We start from the raw sequence: 15,258 nt of genomic DNA, 5'->3' as shown, positions 1-15,258 counted from the left end.
TAGTGGAAAGGTGAGGAACCTTGCCCATTGAGGCTAAAAAGGATAAAATTCGCCTGAGACACAAGGTTGCCCCCACAAAAATAAGAGAAAGATGGAAAGAACAGAGGATCTTACCACTTTTCCCAAAGCGGCTTAGAACCTGACCGTAGATCTATTGACAAAAAACCACCGATCCTTCCAATACTTGTTGGAGGTAGGAGGTTTCAAGATCTCCCAGTGGCGAGAGTTTAACCTGTAAAACCTCGGGAAACTCGAGATCACTTTTAGAATCATAAGAACGTCTAGTAAGCCCAGGGTCATCTTGTGCCCCTCGCTGAACACCAAATGATAGTCAGAGCCATCATCATTTCCCAAGCTTTATGAGCGAGTTTAGCCGGTGCTAGCCGAACGAAAGACAAAAAGGACTGGGCGAACTGAGAAAGAGAAGTCTAACCCAAACTAAGAAAGTGAAGTCTAACCCTGTTATCGAACATCTAGGGGTAAAAACTTATCCAGCCCGGAGGGCAAGAATCGATTCTCTCACCTTCCAAAGGCAAACGCATGAAGACGTAGTCGGGGATGCAGTGGTTAACCCTAATTTTCTGTAGGTGTGCCTACATCGCGATTGATGGAACGTGACCCACGACCGGGCAGCCACCACTAGAGGAAGGACTTCTTTGGCTAGCCATGTGAGAATCCTCAACAAAAGAAAAAATGGGAAAGAGCGAAGGAGAAGAACGAAACTAAAATTTTCAAGCACTAAAGCATGATTTTAAACCCTTCCAAGAGTCATTTTGGACACTAACGGCTACCCAAAATCATAGCAGTCGCGACCCACCGTTTCGTTCGGCACATGAGGGACGCAATCGCCCATAAAATAGTGATGAATACATGTCCCCTCATTAATGCGACTATACGAGCGACTGCTCTCCATGATGCTTCCAGCCTGACCTGTAAGCCCACAACGAATTTGGGGAAGATACCCATATTACGCACCTCAAAGCACAACTCACACATGCTCCAGCCTGCATCAACGCTCCCGGCCATCCCGAGCGAGACGAACTGGATCTAAAAGAAGGCTAACTGTTGGGGGTGAAATCCAAGCAGGCCACTTGTCGAGCGTTGGGGGTGTCAACGAGGCATGGAACCACATGCGGTTAGGAGTGTACACTGAGCGTGCGTATGGGCGTGTCACCAGCAGAGCTGTACAGGAGGAACGTTGAGGGCTGCAGCCCGCAACCTGCAGCTGGAGGGGGATAGACTTGCAGACAGAGGCGGCACCCACCTACTGTCGGAGGTGGTCACCCTCACCTGTTAGAAGCCCGTACAACCCGACGTGCCCCTGTACTTGTAACCGTCGTCCTTCCTGGTCAGCCACCCACGCCTATAAAAGGGAATGCCTCGTCACTACCAAGTAATTGAAAATTTGTCACTAACATCTCTAATGTTTATGCTCCTATTCCTTGACTCTGATCACTGACTTGATTGTCAAAATGTATTAGACGAGATACTACACCAACGTCGAGTTTTCTGGTTGCAGGTTCATTTGCTGACACGACCCCTCCCATGTTTGGAGGAATTGGTATAGACAAGCTCAACCCATGTTTGGTACACATTTTTTAATATTTTGCTTGAAAACACGTATTCCCAAGCATCAATTATTACTCCTACAATGTATTTTCTTTGCATTTCCATTGTCATGTGTTTATCCATGGGTTTTGTATTATGTCATTTTCTCTTCTTTTGAATAAAATGTTTTTTTTTCATCTACTTAGGTCATGTTTATTTCAAGAGAATGAGAATAAAGGAGTGGGAATCAATTTTTTCATTGTGTTTGATGTTGTTTACCAAATTGTAGGAACGAGAATCCAAGGGTGGGACCTACACAATTTTGTCATTCTGGCATTTTGTTTCTCTCCTATACCCTCATCAATCTCATTCTCATTCCTTATTCGTGAGTCCACACATCTATTACAATTACTTTTGCACTTTTACAATTTCCCTCTCATGTATCAACGAGACTTATAACTTTTTTTAATTAATTGTTTTATACTTTTATTATTATTTTTTTCATTTATACTACTAATCATTTTTATTCTAATAAAAATTTATACCACTTTTATACGTGATTTTATTAATAAAATTATTTTTAATTTTTTAATTTTTACTTTGTTATTATTAATTAATATCAATAATATCAATAAAAATAGAGTTAATTATTATTAAATCTTATAATAACAAAATTTAATAATATTTTATATTCAATGACGATGGCTCTAACAAAAAAATATTTTAGTTAGATGTAATTTAATTTTAATTATCCATTATTTATTGATATTAAATAAATTGTTATAATAAAAAAATATTTACTATCAATAATATAGTAATAAAATAAAATAAAATATATTATTATTGTAATTAAAATAAATATGAGCACAACTATGTATTTATAATTAGCTAGAAATAAGAAAGGGGTATACAAGTAATTGTATATATTTTATTCCGATTGCGATTCCAACAATTTTAGTAAACAATATCAAAGGAATCTTGATTCCAATTCCAAAAAATTTCTAGTCCATATTAATAACATTCTTATTCCGATTGATTTTCATTCTGATTCACGCTCATTTCGATTTCTAGTAAGTAAACAGGCCTTATTTACTTTATTTTATTAAAAGTAGTTAAAATTAGTTCAAATATTTAAATTCAATTTATAATTAATAAAATAACAATAAAATTTTGCTAATAATGTACTAAATTAATTAATCTATTGTAATAATTTATTAAAATATACTTATATTTTTTAAAAAAATATACTAACCATTAAAGGGATGAAAATGATTAATTTTCTTAAATTTATTTAATCATAATCGGTAAGATTGATGGTTAAATAAAATCAACCACATAAATTTAAATATATTATTTATGGTATATTTACTCACCAGTGAAATTTAGATTAAAAAATACTTGTTTAAAATGATTTTAATAATATAACTTAATAGAAATAGACTAACTAATGTAAATTAACTAATGTAAATTAATTGTCTGAGGTTAATTTTGATTAATTTCAATGTTGTATGCACAAATATTACTTTGCTAAATATGGATATATTAAATTTTAGTTAAATAACATTTAATATTAATTTTTTAATTGATGGATGTGCTAAATTGTGTGTATAACTAAAATTTAAATTTAGAATGAATGTTGATATAAAATAATTAATGGCTTAAAATAATTTAATTTGTATTATTTATTTTTATGATTAGTTATTAATCAATGTTTTTTATAACATAAAATTCATATTTTTAGAGTAATCACACCAAATAAACATATATATAATTTCTTTTCAAACATCTTAATTTCAGGCATATATACAACAAAGTACCATGATTTTTTATTCTCAGACATCTTATTCCTAAACAGTTTAATACCAGGTATTTGAAACCTTCAACCAAACAGTCCCTTAGCAGGAGTGATTATTAGGTCCGATCAATTAATTTCATTCCTATATATAGGGGTGTTCACAGTTCAGTTTGAGAGCCAAACCGAAATCGAAACCGATTTTTAAAAAATGAATAAATGAAAACTGCACTGAACTGAAGTGAGTGTAGAAACTGCATCAAATCGAACCGCAAACCGACGGTTTAATCGATTTGGTTTGCGGTTTCACATACATGTCGCATAAATAGAATAAAATACTAAGGTAATGGTGTACATAGTGCGAAGATCTATGGTCATTTTTTCAGCAGCATACGACGGGAGAAAATGTTTTCATGGGTCATTTGGCTAACAGTTTGCAGTAGGGTCATCAATGAGGAGAAGAAGCGGTATTGGTTGGCGGGAACAAGAAGAAAGGAGAATGAAGAACGGAGGAGAAGAAGAAATGAAGAAAGAAAAATAATAAAAGATGAATAAGGGAGCAAGAGAGAGGCACAAGAAGGTAGAGGAAAGAGAAATGTAATAATTAGAATTAGGATTTAGGGATATGGAAGGTTGCTTTCGAAAATAAAAAATGGGGAAGAGGAAAATGTTTAATGCCCTCGTCAATGTTTGATTTGATGGGATATTAAATAATAAATATTTTATGTTTAAATTATTAATATATATATATATATGATACAGTTCGGGATTTTATTTTTAACTCCAAACCAAAACCGAACTGAAAGTTAAATAAACCCAAAAATCGGTTCGATTTCGGTTCAATTTTCTATTTTTTTCGGTTTCGTCGATTTCTATGTGCACCCCTACCTATATATGTCTATTATTGACCAATCAAATAGATCAAGTCCATTTTGGTCTAACTTTAAAAAATGAGAGCAGAAAGCGTGCCTTTTCTTTTGTAGGCTACATTTTTTCCTCATCCAAAATGAACTTGGTCGGCTTAAAATTCATCTTCTTATCAGCATAGCTTTCTAAATTTGTTCCTAAACTAGCCCTCATTCAAGGGGCAAGATTGAGATCTAGGTAGAATAATGCTCAATTAGCTTAGTAATTACCTTAGCCTGTCTGTAGTAATTACTAAGTCAATCTTTCCTTTCTTAAGAAAACTTGATTAGCCCAAACGAGTATAGTTCAGCAATAATTAACATATATATTTCCAACTAAGAGATTGTGAGTTCGATCCTCCAATTCATGTTATACTAAAAAAAAATTTTGATTTCCATTGGTTGGAGTAAACGGGTCTTACCTAGTCTCTATTGGTTGATATGTTAAGAGTAATTACAAAATAAGGTACCTCAAATTTCCAAACCGCAGACCGAGTAAAGTTGGGCATGCTACAGGCCTCTTAATTGGCTCTTTTTTCGTCATCAAAACTTCCTTTTTGTAAGTTTCTCATTTCAATGTTGCAAAATTTTCAGTGTTTTTTTCTTAAACGTCCCAAACTTTTTTATTGTCAACGATTTGCTACTGCTTAATTGGCTCTTAAACATCTCAAACTTTTCTAGGTTTAATTTGCATTTAGATTTCTAGAACTTATATTATTTATTAACATATTAGGTTGTATTCTAAAAAAAAAAACATATTAGGTTGCGTCAGTTAGATATATCACCTTAAAAAATAAATTTTATTGATAAGACGTGCCGACTTTTATTTATTAGAAGTAGTATTTGTGGTCAATAAAACAATAATGTAGTGATATATTAATTTCTGTGAACCAATTTTTCATACTAACCTAATAGAAATTATTGAGAATTAAAGCAAACCAAATTGAGAATTATTTGAAACATTATGACTATTTTGCACTAATATCCCTTTAATAACTTGTTTCAAATATATATATATATATATATATATATATATATATATATATATAATCTTTAATAACTATTTTGTTTTTTCTTCTCTTGAAAAGTAACTATTTTGTTTTTACTTTTCTATTTTTTAAAATTAAGCTCATAAACACTACTCTCATCTTAGCAATTTTAAAAATGTTTTAAAAATCTGAACTAAATTTGAAACGAAGTAAAAGGAGTTTTAAAATATGACTTTTGTTTTTGAAATTAACTGAGAATTGAAATGTATTTTTGAATAGAAACCGAAAATAATTCAAAGAAATTGTGAGCAACAAATGATTTCCATGCCACCTTTTCAACCAAAAGCATGGTATTAAATATTTGTCGATATGATCACATTTCAAAAAAAATATAAAAAATATCAACAAAATTGGACTAATATAAACATAATACTAATATCAATTATTTTAAATTTATTTAGGAATGATGGAGTACTTATTTGTTAATTTAAATAATTTATATGAATTTTTTTATTTGTATAACTTTTGTAAAAAAAATTGATATTTTATCGACATTTCCTAGGAAATTGACAGATTTGACCCGAAATAGTTTTTCATTTGCTCAAATGACCCACAATTAAAAATTTTGCCTTTCTGACCCAATTTAACTTTTTCTGACTTGACAACTCTTGTGAAATGACCAGAAAGTCCTGAAAAGGAGTGATTTACGAAGGTCAAATTGAAGGAGGAACCACGGGCGTGTTCGAACAAACCACAACTGGGGTGAATTTAAATAAACCAAAAAAACAACTTTCATTGACGAGGATTTTTCATTATGCCATCACCATACCCAGATCGAAATGTAATAAACCCGACCGCCTAATTTCCTAGAAGCGAATAATTATTATGTACCACCCCGAGCATGTTAACAGCAAACCTTAGCCATGGTATCTCCAAGAAGAGAATACTTATGAGGTATCACCCGAGCGTGTTCGCAGGAAAACCCGGCTGGATTATTCCCTAGAAACGGCTCTCATTAAATCAACCTGACTGGGGTCACCACGATTTTCGGCCGTGTTATTTCCCATGACCCAAATCCACCCTGGGCATGTTAAGATATACCTCGACCGTGTTATTTTCCAAAAGTGAGAAATTCCGATATACCCACTAATTCGCAAAAGAAAATATAGACTATTCCCCTTTGTATTTCTAGGTGGCTAGTAGCATGTTTTTCTGTTATGTCCCATGTTGGCATAGTGACTGCATTTATGGACTTGACGGGTCTCTAGTTGAAAAGATTCATACAGTTTGACATCGCCCAATACGTTAACAATTTTGGGCGACTCGACTCTGACATAGACGAAGTCATCAGGTAGGACCCAATCCTCTTCATCCTCGAGAGGGTACACAGGTTCAACATATGCGGTAATTAGAGTTTAAAGGCTGTATGCAAGTGAGTATAGAGTATACCTGTTTACATTCCGATGGGTTGCCGCAACAATAGCATTGGAGCACGGAAGTTGGAAGAATTTTATAAACCACGACCAAGGTAACGAGTAAACCCAGGCTAAATACAAAATTTAATAGACCACGGGCAGGGTAAGGAGGAAGCAAGGGTACAATATGTTTCAAACCACGTCAGGGTAACGAAGGAACATGGGCGCGAATAAAAAATTAACAACCACGGCCGGGGGATGAAGAAACACGCCCGAGTTTCTTCAAGTTTGGGAACTTTCAGCTAACCAAAACTCAACGTTAAAAAATTTACACTCACTTTGGACTCCAAGAATATAAATCATATTCTAAACGAATAACAAACTAACCTCGTTGAAGATATTGAAGATGACAAAATGGTTTTATTGAGAAATTTGAATATATGACTCATCCCATTAATCATTTTGGATTTATAACTCCCTTTTAAAAAAAACTAATTTGTGAATCCCACCCTTGTTATTTTTTTTTACCCCTTTTATAATTTTGAAATGTAAAATTACTATAGTACACTCATGTTTTTAAATTAACAATCCCTCTTCTTCATTGTTAAAAAAAGAAACAAATCTATTTTCAATCTTTATTAATTTGAAAAATCAATTATGAATGGAAAAAAATCTAACTAGTTAATTAAATTTTAATTATAGAAAAAATCAATTAAAAAAAAGTTGAAATTACAAAATGGAATATTAAATATTCCATTGTTTAATATGGAAAATCGAAAGTACATAATCACATAAATTTGTCTGAATTTAATTACAAAAAAAATCAAGATTTCATAAATTTCGAGTCGATATTGTGTTAAATGTCCGAGATTTAATGGACAACAAAAGGGCTAAGATCCGAGAGTGAAAGAAAAAAAAAACTGGACTGGTGTGGATCCCGATCTGGGATAGCACAAACCCGGACCAGGATTGCATAATCCCGGATCGGGCCAGTATCCGTACAAGCCTGGTCTGGGATTATGCCATCCCGGTCTGGGATTGTTCTATCCCGATCCGGGATCCACACCATTCCAGGTTTTTTTTTGCCTTCTCTCTGATCTTGTTGTCTTTATTGTCAATTAAATCTCGACCATTTAATGCAATATTAACCCGGAATTTATGAATACTTTTTTTAATTAAATCTGGATAAATCTTATGCATTTATTCTTGGATCATGCAAATCTTTTTTTCACCGAGGATTTATGTGGTTTATGTTTCCTTATTGGATGATTTTTTGTGGATTCGGTCGTTGTTCTTAATTGATTCCTTAATTAAAATGTTAACTTTTTTTTCCATATTAGATTCAAATTAAAAGGAAATTGAAAGGTGTAACGGGAGAGATCGTTGGATAATTTTACTTAAAATAAACCAGACATTTTGATAATTTTACAAAGATAAAAAAGTGGAAAAGGATCACAAATTAGAGTGAAACGAATCACACATAAATATTTTTTAAAAAATGGGTCATAAATCTGAAATGATTTATGGGAGGGGTCATATATCACAATTTTCCGACTTTCTTTCAAGTGTTGAAGACGTAATTTGTTTGGAAAGGTGTGAAAGTTCATGCAAAAAAAAAAAGTGAACGATGTGAAAAAAAAAATAGAAAGATTCAAACAAGATTTTGTTCTCTTAATGAGAAGTATATGATAAGTATGAATGTAATTAATAACGGTACGAAAATTTGGTGAGTAATAAATAAGTTAGTGATAATATAATTAATACTCGGTCAGGCAACACACCAATCACGCCCGAGTTTTTTATTGCTTCAACCTATATCATTCGAAATTGATACAAATAACCTTGAAAAGTTTTTGGAATGCTCAAATGACCCACCCTTTAATTGTGCTCAAATGACCCACTTTAATATTTAATTGAATTTAAATTGAAAGAAAATTACACTATTACCCCTCAGCTTAAAAATCAAACCGTTTGCCCCTTTGTCTTTTCCTTCAAATTTCTTCTCCATTAGGTAAGTTCGATTTTTGTTAATTTTTGTTATTTTTCATTGATTCGAATGTTAGGGTTTTTTTTTCATTGTTGTTAAGTAGTTGAATGTTAGGTTTTTTCGTCGATTCCGTTTTCTGGTGTTTTTTTGGATGAACGAAAACATGAATACATTGCATCGATTTAGGTTTCGTTTCTCGTGTATTTCATTTTTCGAAAAATAAGAAGACTGTTTACTCTTTGTTTCGTTCATTGTTTTTGGTTCTTTAGTGTATTTTCTGTGAAATTGAGTTATGTGGTCTCTATGTGTGAGGTTTGTTTGAGAAATATTTGTGGTGGAAGGTTGAAGAATAAGGGTGAACTCAGGCGAAGTGGGATGGATCTCGTGCGAGGTTGAAGAAATTCCAAACCTGGCTCGAGGTTTCTAAGCCTCTGTCCAATTTCTCGGGCTCAACCTCGGGCGAGGTTGGCCCGAGGGAATTCAAAGACACACAACCTGACGCGATGTTTGGAAGAAATTCCAAATCTTGCTCGAGGTTTCTAACCCTCTGGAAAATTTCACGGTGCTATCTCGCCCAAGGTTGAGCCCGAGAAATTCAACATAGGCTTAGAAACATCGAGCGAGGTATTTGAAAGTCATTCGAGGGTTTGTGCTCTTTGTTATTTTTCTTGGGTTCGACCTCGAGCGAGGTCGAGCCCGAGGTATTCGGAAGAGGATGAACCTCGAGGTTGAGCCTCGAGGCTCAACCTCTTCAAATACCTCGGGCTCAACCTCGCGGTTACCTTGAGGTTGAGCTCGAGGTTGAACATGTTTCGAATACCTCGGGCTCAAACTCGACCAAGGTTGTCCCGGGAAATTTTCCAGAGCGTCCAAAACCTTCCTAAATCCTAAACCACGCTCGAGGTTACTCCCACTTCGCCCGAGTTCAGTCTTCTTCAACCTCCGACATTTCAACAAACATTACACCACCACCACAACACACAAGAACCACAAAGAAAGCAAAAAAATCAAGAACAAATAAACAAAGTAGATTTCCTTTCTCAAAAATGAAATTCAAATCAATGGAAAACTAAATTGATGCAATATCATTCACGCACTTCTTCATCTAAGCATCGAAAAACAGAATCGACGGAAAAAAAGACCATTAACTGCTCAGATGCAATTAAAAACCAAGTCCTAATCTTCAAAATTGATCGCCCACTATATACGTTAACAGAAATCGAACTTACCTCAAAGTTTTAATCTTAATTTTAACTTTCTTGTAAGAGGAATTAACGATGGGAGAACGAAGAAGAAATCTCGAATAGTTTCTTTTTTGAATTGAGGGGTACTACTGTAATTTCATTTCAATTTAAATTCAATTAAATATTAAAGTGAGTCATTTGGACACAGTTAAGGGGATCATTTGAGCGTTAGAGGGTTATTTTTGTCAATTTCCCAAACTTTTTCCGGTATAAATGAGGGGCATGTTTGCCTTTACCTACTCTCTATCACGTTAGAAAAAGTTAAATTGGATAAATTTTGAATTACAGGTCATTTGAGCGAATAGAAAACTATTTTGAGTTAAATACGTGGATTTCCTATATTTCCCTCTAACATGTGGACGAAGATGACAACTCTGGAATGAAAGTGAGCAGAGCACAAATGGTAAATCAACCCAAAAATGGCGTGGAAATTGAATCTTACTGAAACCATGATTCTTCCTCCAGCGACCAAATTGGAGCTCTGAATGTGAGATTCAAATCCTTGTTTCTAATTTTTCTTTGGTTCCTGATAGAAAATTCAGTCCTGACTCTCAGTCTTTGAAGCAAAGAGGCTCTAAATCTCTTCGAACGCATCCATAAGCTAACAGTTTCCGCGCTTTTCATACTATTTAATTTTACAGGTTTTTGTTTGCATAAATGCTATTATAAGTAAGGATTTGTTGCAGTTAATCAAACCAAAACCACAACTGAACTAACAAAAATTCATCGCATCAAAGCATTTAGCCGCCAATTTTTCGCCTCTTGTTTATGTAAACCCCTCAAGAAACCAGAACACCACATTGATTGTCCAATCGCTGTATGTTTATTTTGGTTCGATAACTGCGGCCGTTGTAAATCAAAACAAAACCCAGCTGCTATAGTTTATTCTTTAAATTGGGGGAGGAGAAGCCCATTTGATTTGACAATCCGAAATTCCACCAAAACCCTCTTTACCCAATGGACCTTGCTTTCAAATCTTCGAAGTTACTTCCCCTCAACAAGATGCCCTCTAGGCTCATCTTCCCTCCAAATCCTTGTACGATTTCAGTCTCGCAATCCAAGCGCTTGGCTCCAATGGCTGCCCTTACTGCAGCCTCCCCTGCCGTTGGACTGTCTGAAACATTCAACAAGTTGAGAGAACAGGGCAAGGTAAATGTCTCTAATTTCATTTTTTGTACTCTGCTCCTTCTGTTGTGACATATCTTATCTGGGTTGTTTGTTTGAATTTGTCCTTGTTTTGGTTGAATTATACTTCTGTTTCATTTTCAGTTTCCTTGGTTGAATTAAATGTCTGAGAAATAGCCCATGCTTCAACTGGATTCTTATTCATCCATGTCCTTTACTTGGTTAAATAGTCTAATTGGATACCTGATGTAAGTTCTTTCACCTTAAATTTTGAACTTTCAGGTTGTCTGTTTAGTCTTGTGCTTTAAAAACTTTTAAAGTTATGTTTATTTAACCTCTATGCTTTTAAAAGATTCCTATAGGTCTCTAACTTTCAATTATGTATCTAATAAGTCTCTATTGTCTTTATCAATTTAACGCTTACGTCAACCAATGTTTGAACCCGCTCGAAATGAGTCTGCCATGTAATACTGCAATCAGCATGTCACATTGATGAAATTAATTGTAGAAACATATGAGACACGAGATTGAAAGTTTAGAGACCTACTTAGAAACGTTTTGAAGTGGATCAAATAGACACAGGCTTAAAAGTTCTATGATCTGTTAGAAACTTTTTTTAAGATATATTAATATTCATGGGGTTCCATCTCAAAACCAATTGGCAATGAGGAGTAACCCATGTGTATTATAAACCTATGTAAGGTCCCTTCTTTTATCAATGTGGGATCCTTAACATGCCCCTCAAGACCGTGGCTCTTTTGGCTTATCGATCTTGGCCGGATCCCCTTTTTTTGGACCGGATGCTCGTTTGAGCCTTTTGGGCTCTGGTAACATCTTAAAGATTAATAAACCACCACTCAACCCAAAAGCTTAAGCTAATGGTTTGGATAAATTTAATTCATTTATATGGATTCTCAACAAAATACAACAGGGAGTAAATAGACACAACCTAAAAATCTATAGATCAAATTTATTTGTTAGTATGTTAGTTTGTGGTATGACGGGATTTTTCATTGATCAACATTGTCCTAAATGCATGCATGTTTTAAAGGTCGCATTGATCCCCTACATCACTGCTGGTGATCCTGATCTGTCGACCACAGCAGAAGCATTGAAGGTGCTTTCCAACTGTGGATCAGATATAATTGAACTTGGTGTTCCATATTCGGATCCCTTGGCAGATGGTCCTGTTATACAGGTTACTTTTTTACTTTTTTGGCCCTTTCATTTCTCCATTCTAAATTTATTGTTCCTTATTCAGCTGTGTATGAATGTTTTTCTGTAGGCTGCATATACTCGGTCCTTGGCTAGGCAGACAAACTTTAATGCAATCATTTCTATGCTGAAGGGGGTAATCTTGTTGTACCATGCAAACTAGAAAGAAAGAATAACCTAAACTTATTTCATTAGCTAACAACTTAAGGTATTGCAAATTTGTTATTATGCAAACTAGAATTAATATATGGTAATGAAAGCACCTAGATGATGCTGCGTTTATTCATCAGGCTGTCAAATTTGTGCTCAACTTGTTAGGAAACTTGGAGTTACAATTTATTTTTGCACACATAGCATCTTCAAATCAAATGTCTATGGAAATATGTTCCCAGTTCTGTATGCCAGGTCCACTGTCCTTTATATCTCATTCATGAAACTGACAGCTAAAAGTGTTTTTGTATTTTTTCTGGCTGGTCAGGTGATTCCTGAGCTATCTTGTCCAGTTTCTCTTTTTTCATATTATAACCCAATTCTTAAACGTGGCATTGAGAACTTCATGATGACAATAAAAGATGCTGGTGTACGAGGTAATTAACGAGGTCACCAAATCTTTTTATAATGAATTGGATTAAATTGTTTGATTAACTTCAAGGACATAGAATTCAATGTTGGAAAGTTATATGTGTTTTGTTTCACTATTGATCGTCTAACTACAAAAAATCAACTACATGATGATATTCAAGGGTCTATAATTTAACAGTTGAAAAGAATGTCATTACTCCTAACATTTAGTGGGTGGGGTGATGTTTACATTCTTTCTAGAATGGGGATATTGCATTTAGAGCTATATCGAGTATCGCATAGAGTTTCAATATATTGTTACATTTTATGTACAATAATCTTAACTTTTTCTTGGTTTACAAAGTTCCATGGAAAAATGTGTGAATATGTTTGTGGTCACATTGCACTTTCTTGCAGGGCTTATTGTTCCAGATGTTCCTTTTGAGGAGACTGAAATTTTAAGAAAGGAAGCTGTAAAGTACAATATTGAACTGGTGATTTCTTTGTCTCATAATGGCTGCGTAGATTATCTAAATCATTTACTAGTTTTTATGTTTTGATATTTTATTTGTTATTATTTATTGGACACAATGGTAAAGGACCTCTGGATACAATCTAGAGGATAAAAGTCCAATACTCTCCATTGGCAGTGCTAAATATTAGTTTTATTAATTGGCTGAACCTGAAGGTAAAAATTATTCAGGTGTGGATATGACAATGAGTTTGCCTGATCACAAAATTTATTTATTGTTAATACTAACAACTTATTGGACGGACTTGAGGTCTCTTAGTCATACTAGTTTAGAGATCTCAAGTTCAAACTTTCCTGTAAGATTAATACAAAAAATCTTTGATGTCTCTTGGGTTCAGATCTTGGGACGGGCGCGGGTGATTCTGAGTATACTGGAGTAAAACTCCGACTCTCAATTATAAAAAAAAATAATAATAATAAATAAATACTAACAACCTATAGAGGAAATGAATGGCCAATTCATTGATGCATTATTGTTACAATATTTACCTCATTAATCTTTAAACCTTACTCATTTGTGTGATGATGATTTGTTAACGAATTCGTAAAGAGAAGGCCGAGTTGATTTGCTTGTTCTTATGCATTTATATTATTATTTTACATTGCTAAAGGTACTGTTAACTACACCAACCACGCCTAAAGATAGGATGAAAGACATCGTTGAAGCTTCAGAGGGATTTGTATATCTCGTAAGACCTTTTATGTTACCAAGTGTCTTCCGTTTTGTGAGAGCACATTGTTTTTGTGGTTTTGTGTTCATGCATAAACAGAATTATAGATAGCATAGACAGTGCAAGGACTTTGACAAAAATACAATTATCGAACTAGTGTTTCGTTGTCAAATTGACTAGCAATAGGAAATTTGTCTTGTTTCATTGTAGGTGAGCTCAGTTGGAGTTACCGGTGCTCGCACATCGGTGAGTGGTAGAGTTCAAGCTCTCCTGAGGGAAATTAAAGAGGTATGTCTGCTTATCTATGATGTACTTTCACTTCAAAATATGATGGCTTTTGAAAAGGCATTGATATGAAACTGATGAATAACATTGAGGCCTCACAATCATCACACGACAGGTCACGAAGAAACCAGTAGCAGTTGGGTTCGGTATATCGAAACCGGAGCACGTGAAACAGGTAACAAAATTTTTTCACATCACATACCAAAACATAGAATTCATTGTGCAATCTATTTAATGTGTTGGTGGTGTGTTCATAGGTGGCTGGGTGGGGGGCAGATGGGATCATTGTTGGTAGTGCTATGGTGAAGCTGTTGGGTGAAGCCCAATCTTCAGAGGAAGGATTGAAGGAGCTTGAAAACTTCACCAAATCCTTAAAATCTGCACTCTCTTCAACTTGATGGGAATTGGAATCAACCAAGAGCTGCAACACCTCAACTTACTCTGTCATCTTAAAAGTACTCTTCAAAGATCACTTTTTTTTTCTTTTTTTTTTTAAGCTGAGAATAAAACTGTCAGCCCATAGTATGAGAATATTTTCTAGTATTTTCCAATGAAGCCCATCTGCCTCATCTTCATGCTTCATCTCGTAACCATTATACCAGTGTGGATCGATAAAATATGATGGCCGGTTTAGTAACATTCTCATTTCTAAGTTTTGTTTTTTGTTCCCTCTTTTTTAATAAATAGAAGTAGAATTAGATTTGGTAATTGTTTTTTTTTCTTTTATTGAAAAGGAAACAGAAATATGTTTGGTAGTTATGTTTTGTTTCTCGGTCTAAAAAACTTTGAATTAAAAATGTAAATTTTTTTAATGAAAATGATCTTTTTTAAATTAAATATTCAAAATTTTATCTAATATTTATTATGTATTTTATAAGTTAATAATGATAAAATAGTATTTTTATTTGTGTAGGAAAAATCTGGAAACGAGAATAAGAAAAAAGAAATTTTTCTTTGTTGTCTCTAAAATTTCTACATAGTTTTGAAAA

General features: G+C 34.0%; 1 protein-coding gene across 4 annotated transcripts; it reads left to right on the top strand.

The window, feature by feature from the left end:
* The first annotated feature begins 10,148 nt into the window (after window positions 1–10,148).
* Window positions 10,149–14,844, top strand: LOC111022950 (tryptophan synthase alpha chain). 4 transcript variants are annotated; one of them, XM_088124468.1, is made up of 10 exons: window positions 10,154–10,367; window positions 10,929–11,029; window positions 12,057–12,203; window positions 12,291–12,356; window positions 12,699–12,807; window positions 13,199–13,275; window positions 13,925–14,002; window positions 14,195–14,272; window positions 14,385–14,444; window positions 14,527–14,844. In XM_088124468.1, exons 2-10 carry the CDS (start codon window positions 10,955–10,957, stop codon window positions 14,665–14,667), a joined length of 831 nt encoding a protein of 276 aa, XP_087980594.1. In that variant the 5' UTR covers window positions 10,154–10,367; window positions 10,929–10,954; the 3' UTR covers window positions 14,668–14,844. The 4 variants fall into 4 exon arrangements, with proteins under 4 accessions (XP_087980593.1, XP_087980592.1, XP_087980594.1 ...); XM_022300265.2 differs by having other exon boundaries at window positions 10,155–10,367; window positions 10,522–11,029; XM_088124467.1 differs by lacking the exon at window positions 13,925–14,002 and having other exon boundaries at window positions 10,149–11,029.
* Window positions 14,845–15,258: the final 414 nt, after the last annotated feature.

The sequence above is a fragment of the Momordica charantia genome (genome assembly GCF_013281855.1).
Source record: "Momordica charantia cultivar OHB3-1 chromosome 5 unlocalized genomic scaffold, Mcharantia_2.0 BLBB01000005.1, whole genome shotgun sequence".
NCBI classification, from domain to species: Eukaryota; Viridiplantae; Streptophyta; class Magnoliopsida; order Cucurbitales; family Cucurbitaceae; genus Momordica; species Momordica charantia.
The sequence above is the reverse complement of the archived record's forward strand: the minus strand, read 5'-3'. Positions and strand labels throughout refer to the sequence as shown.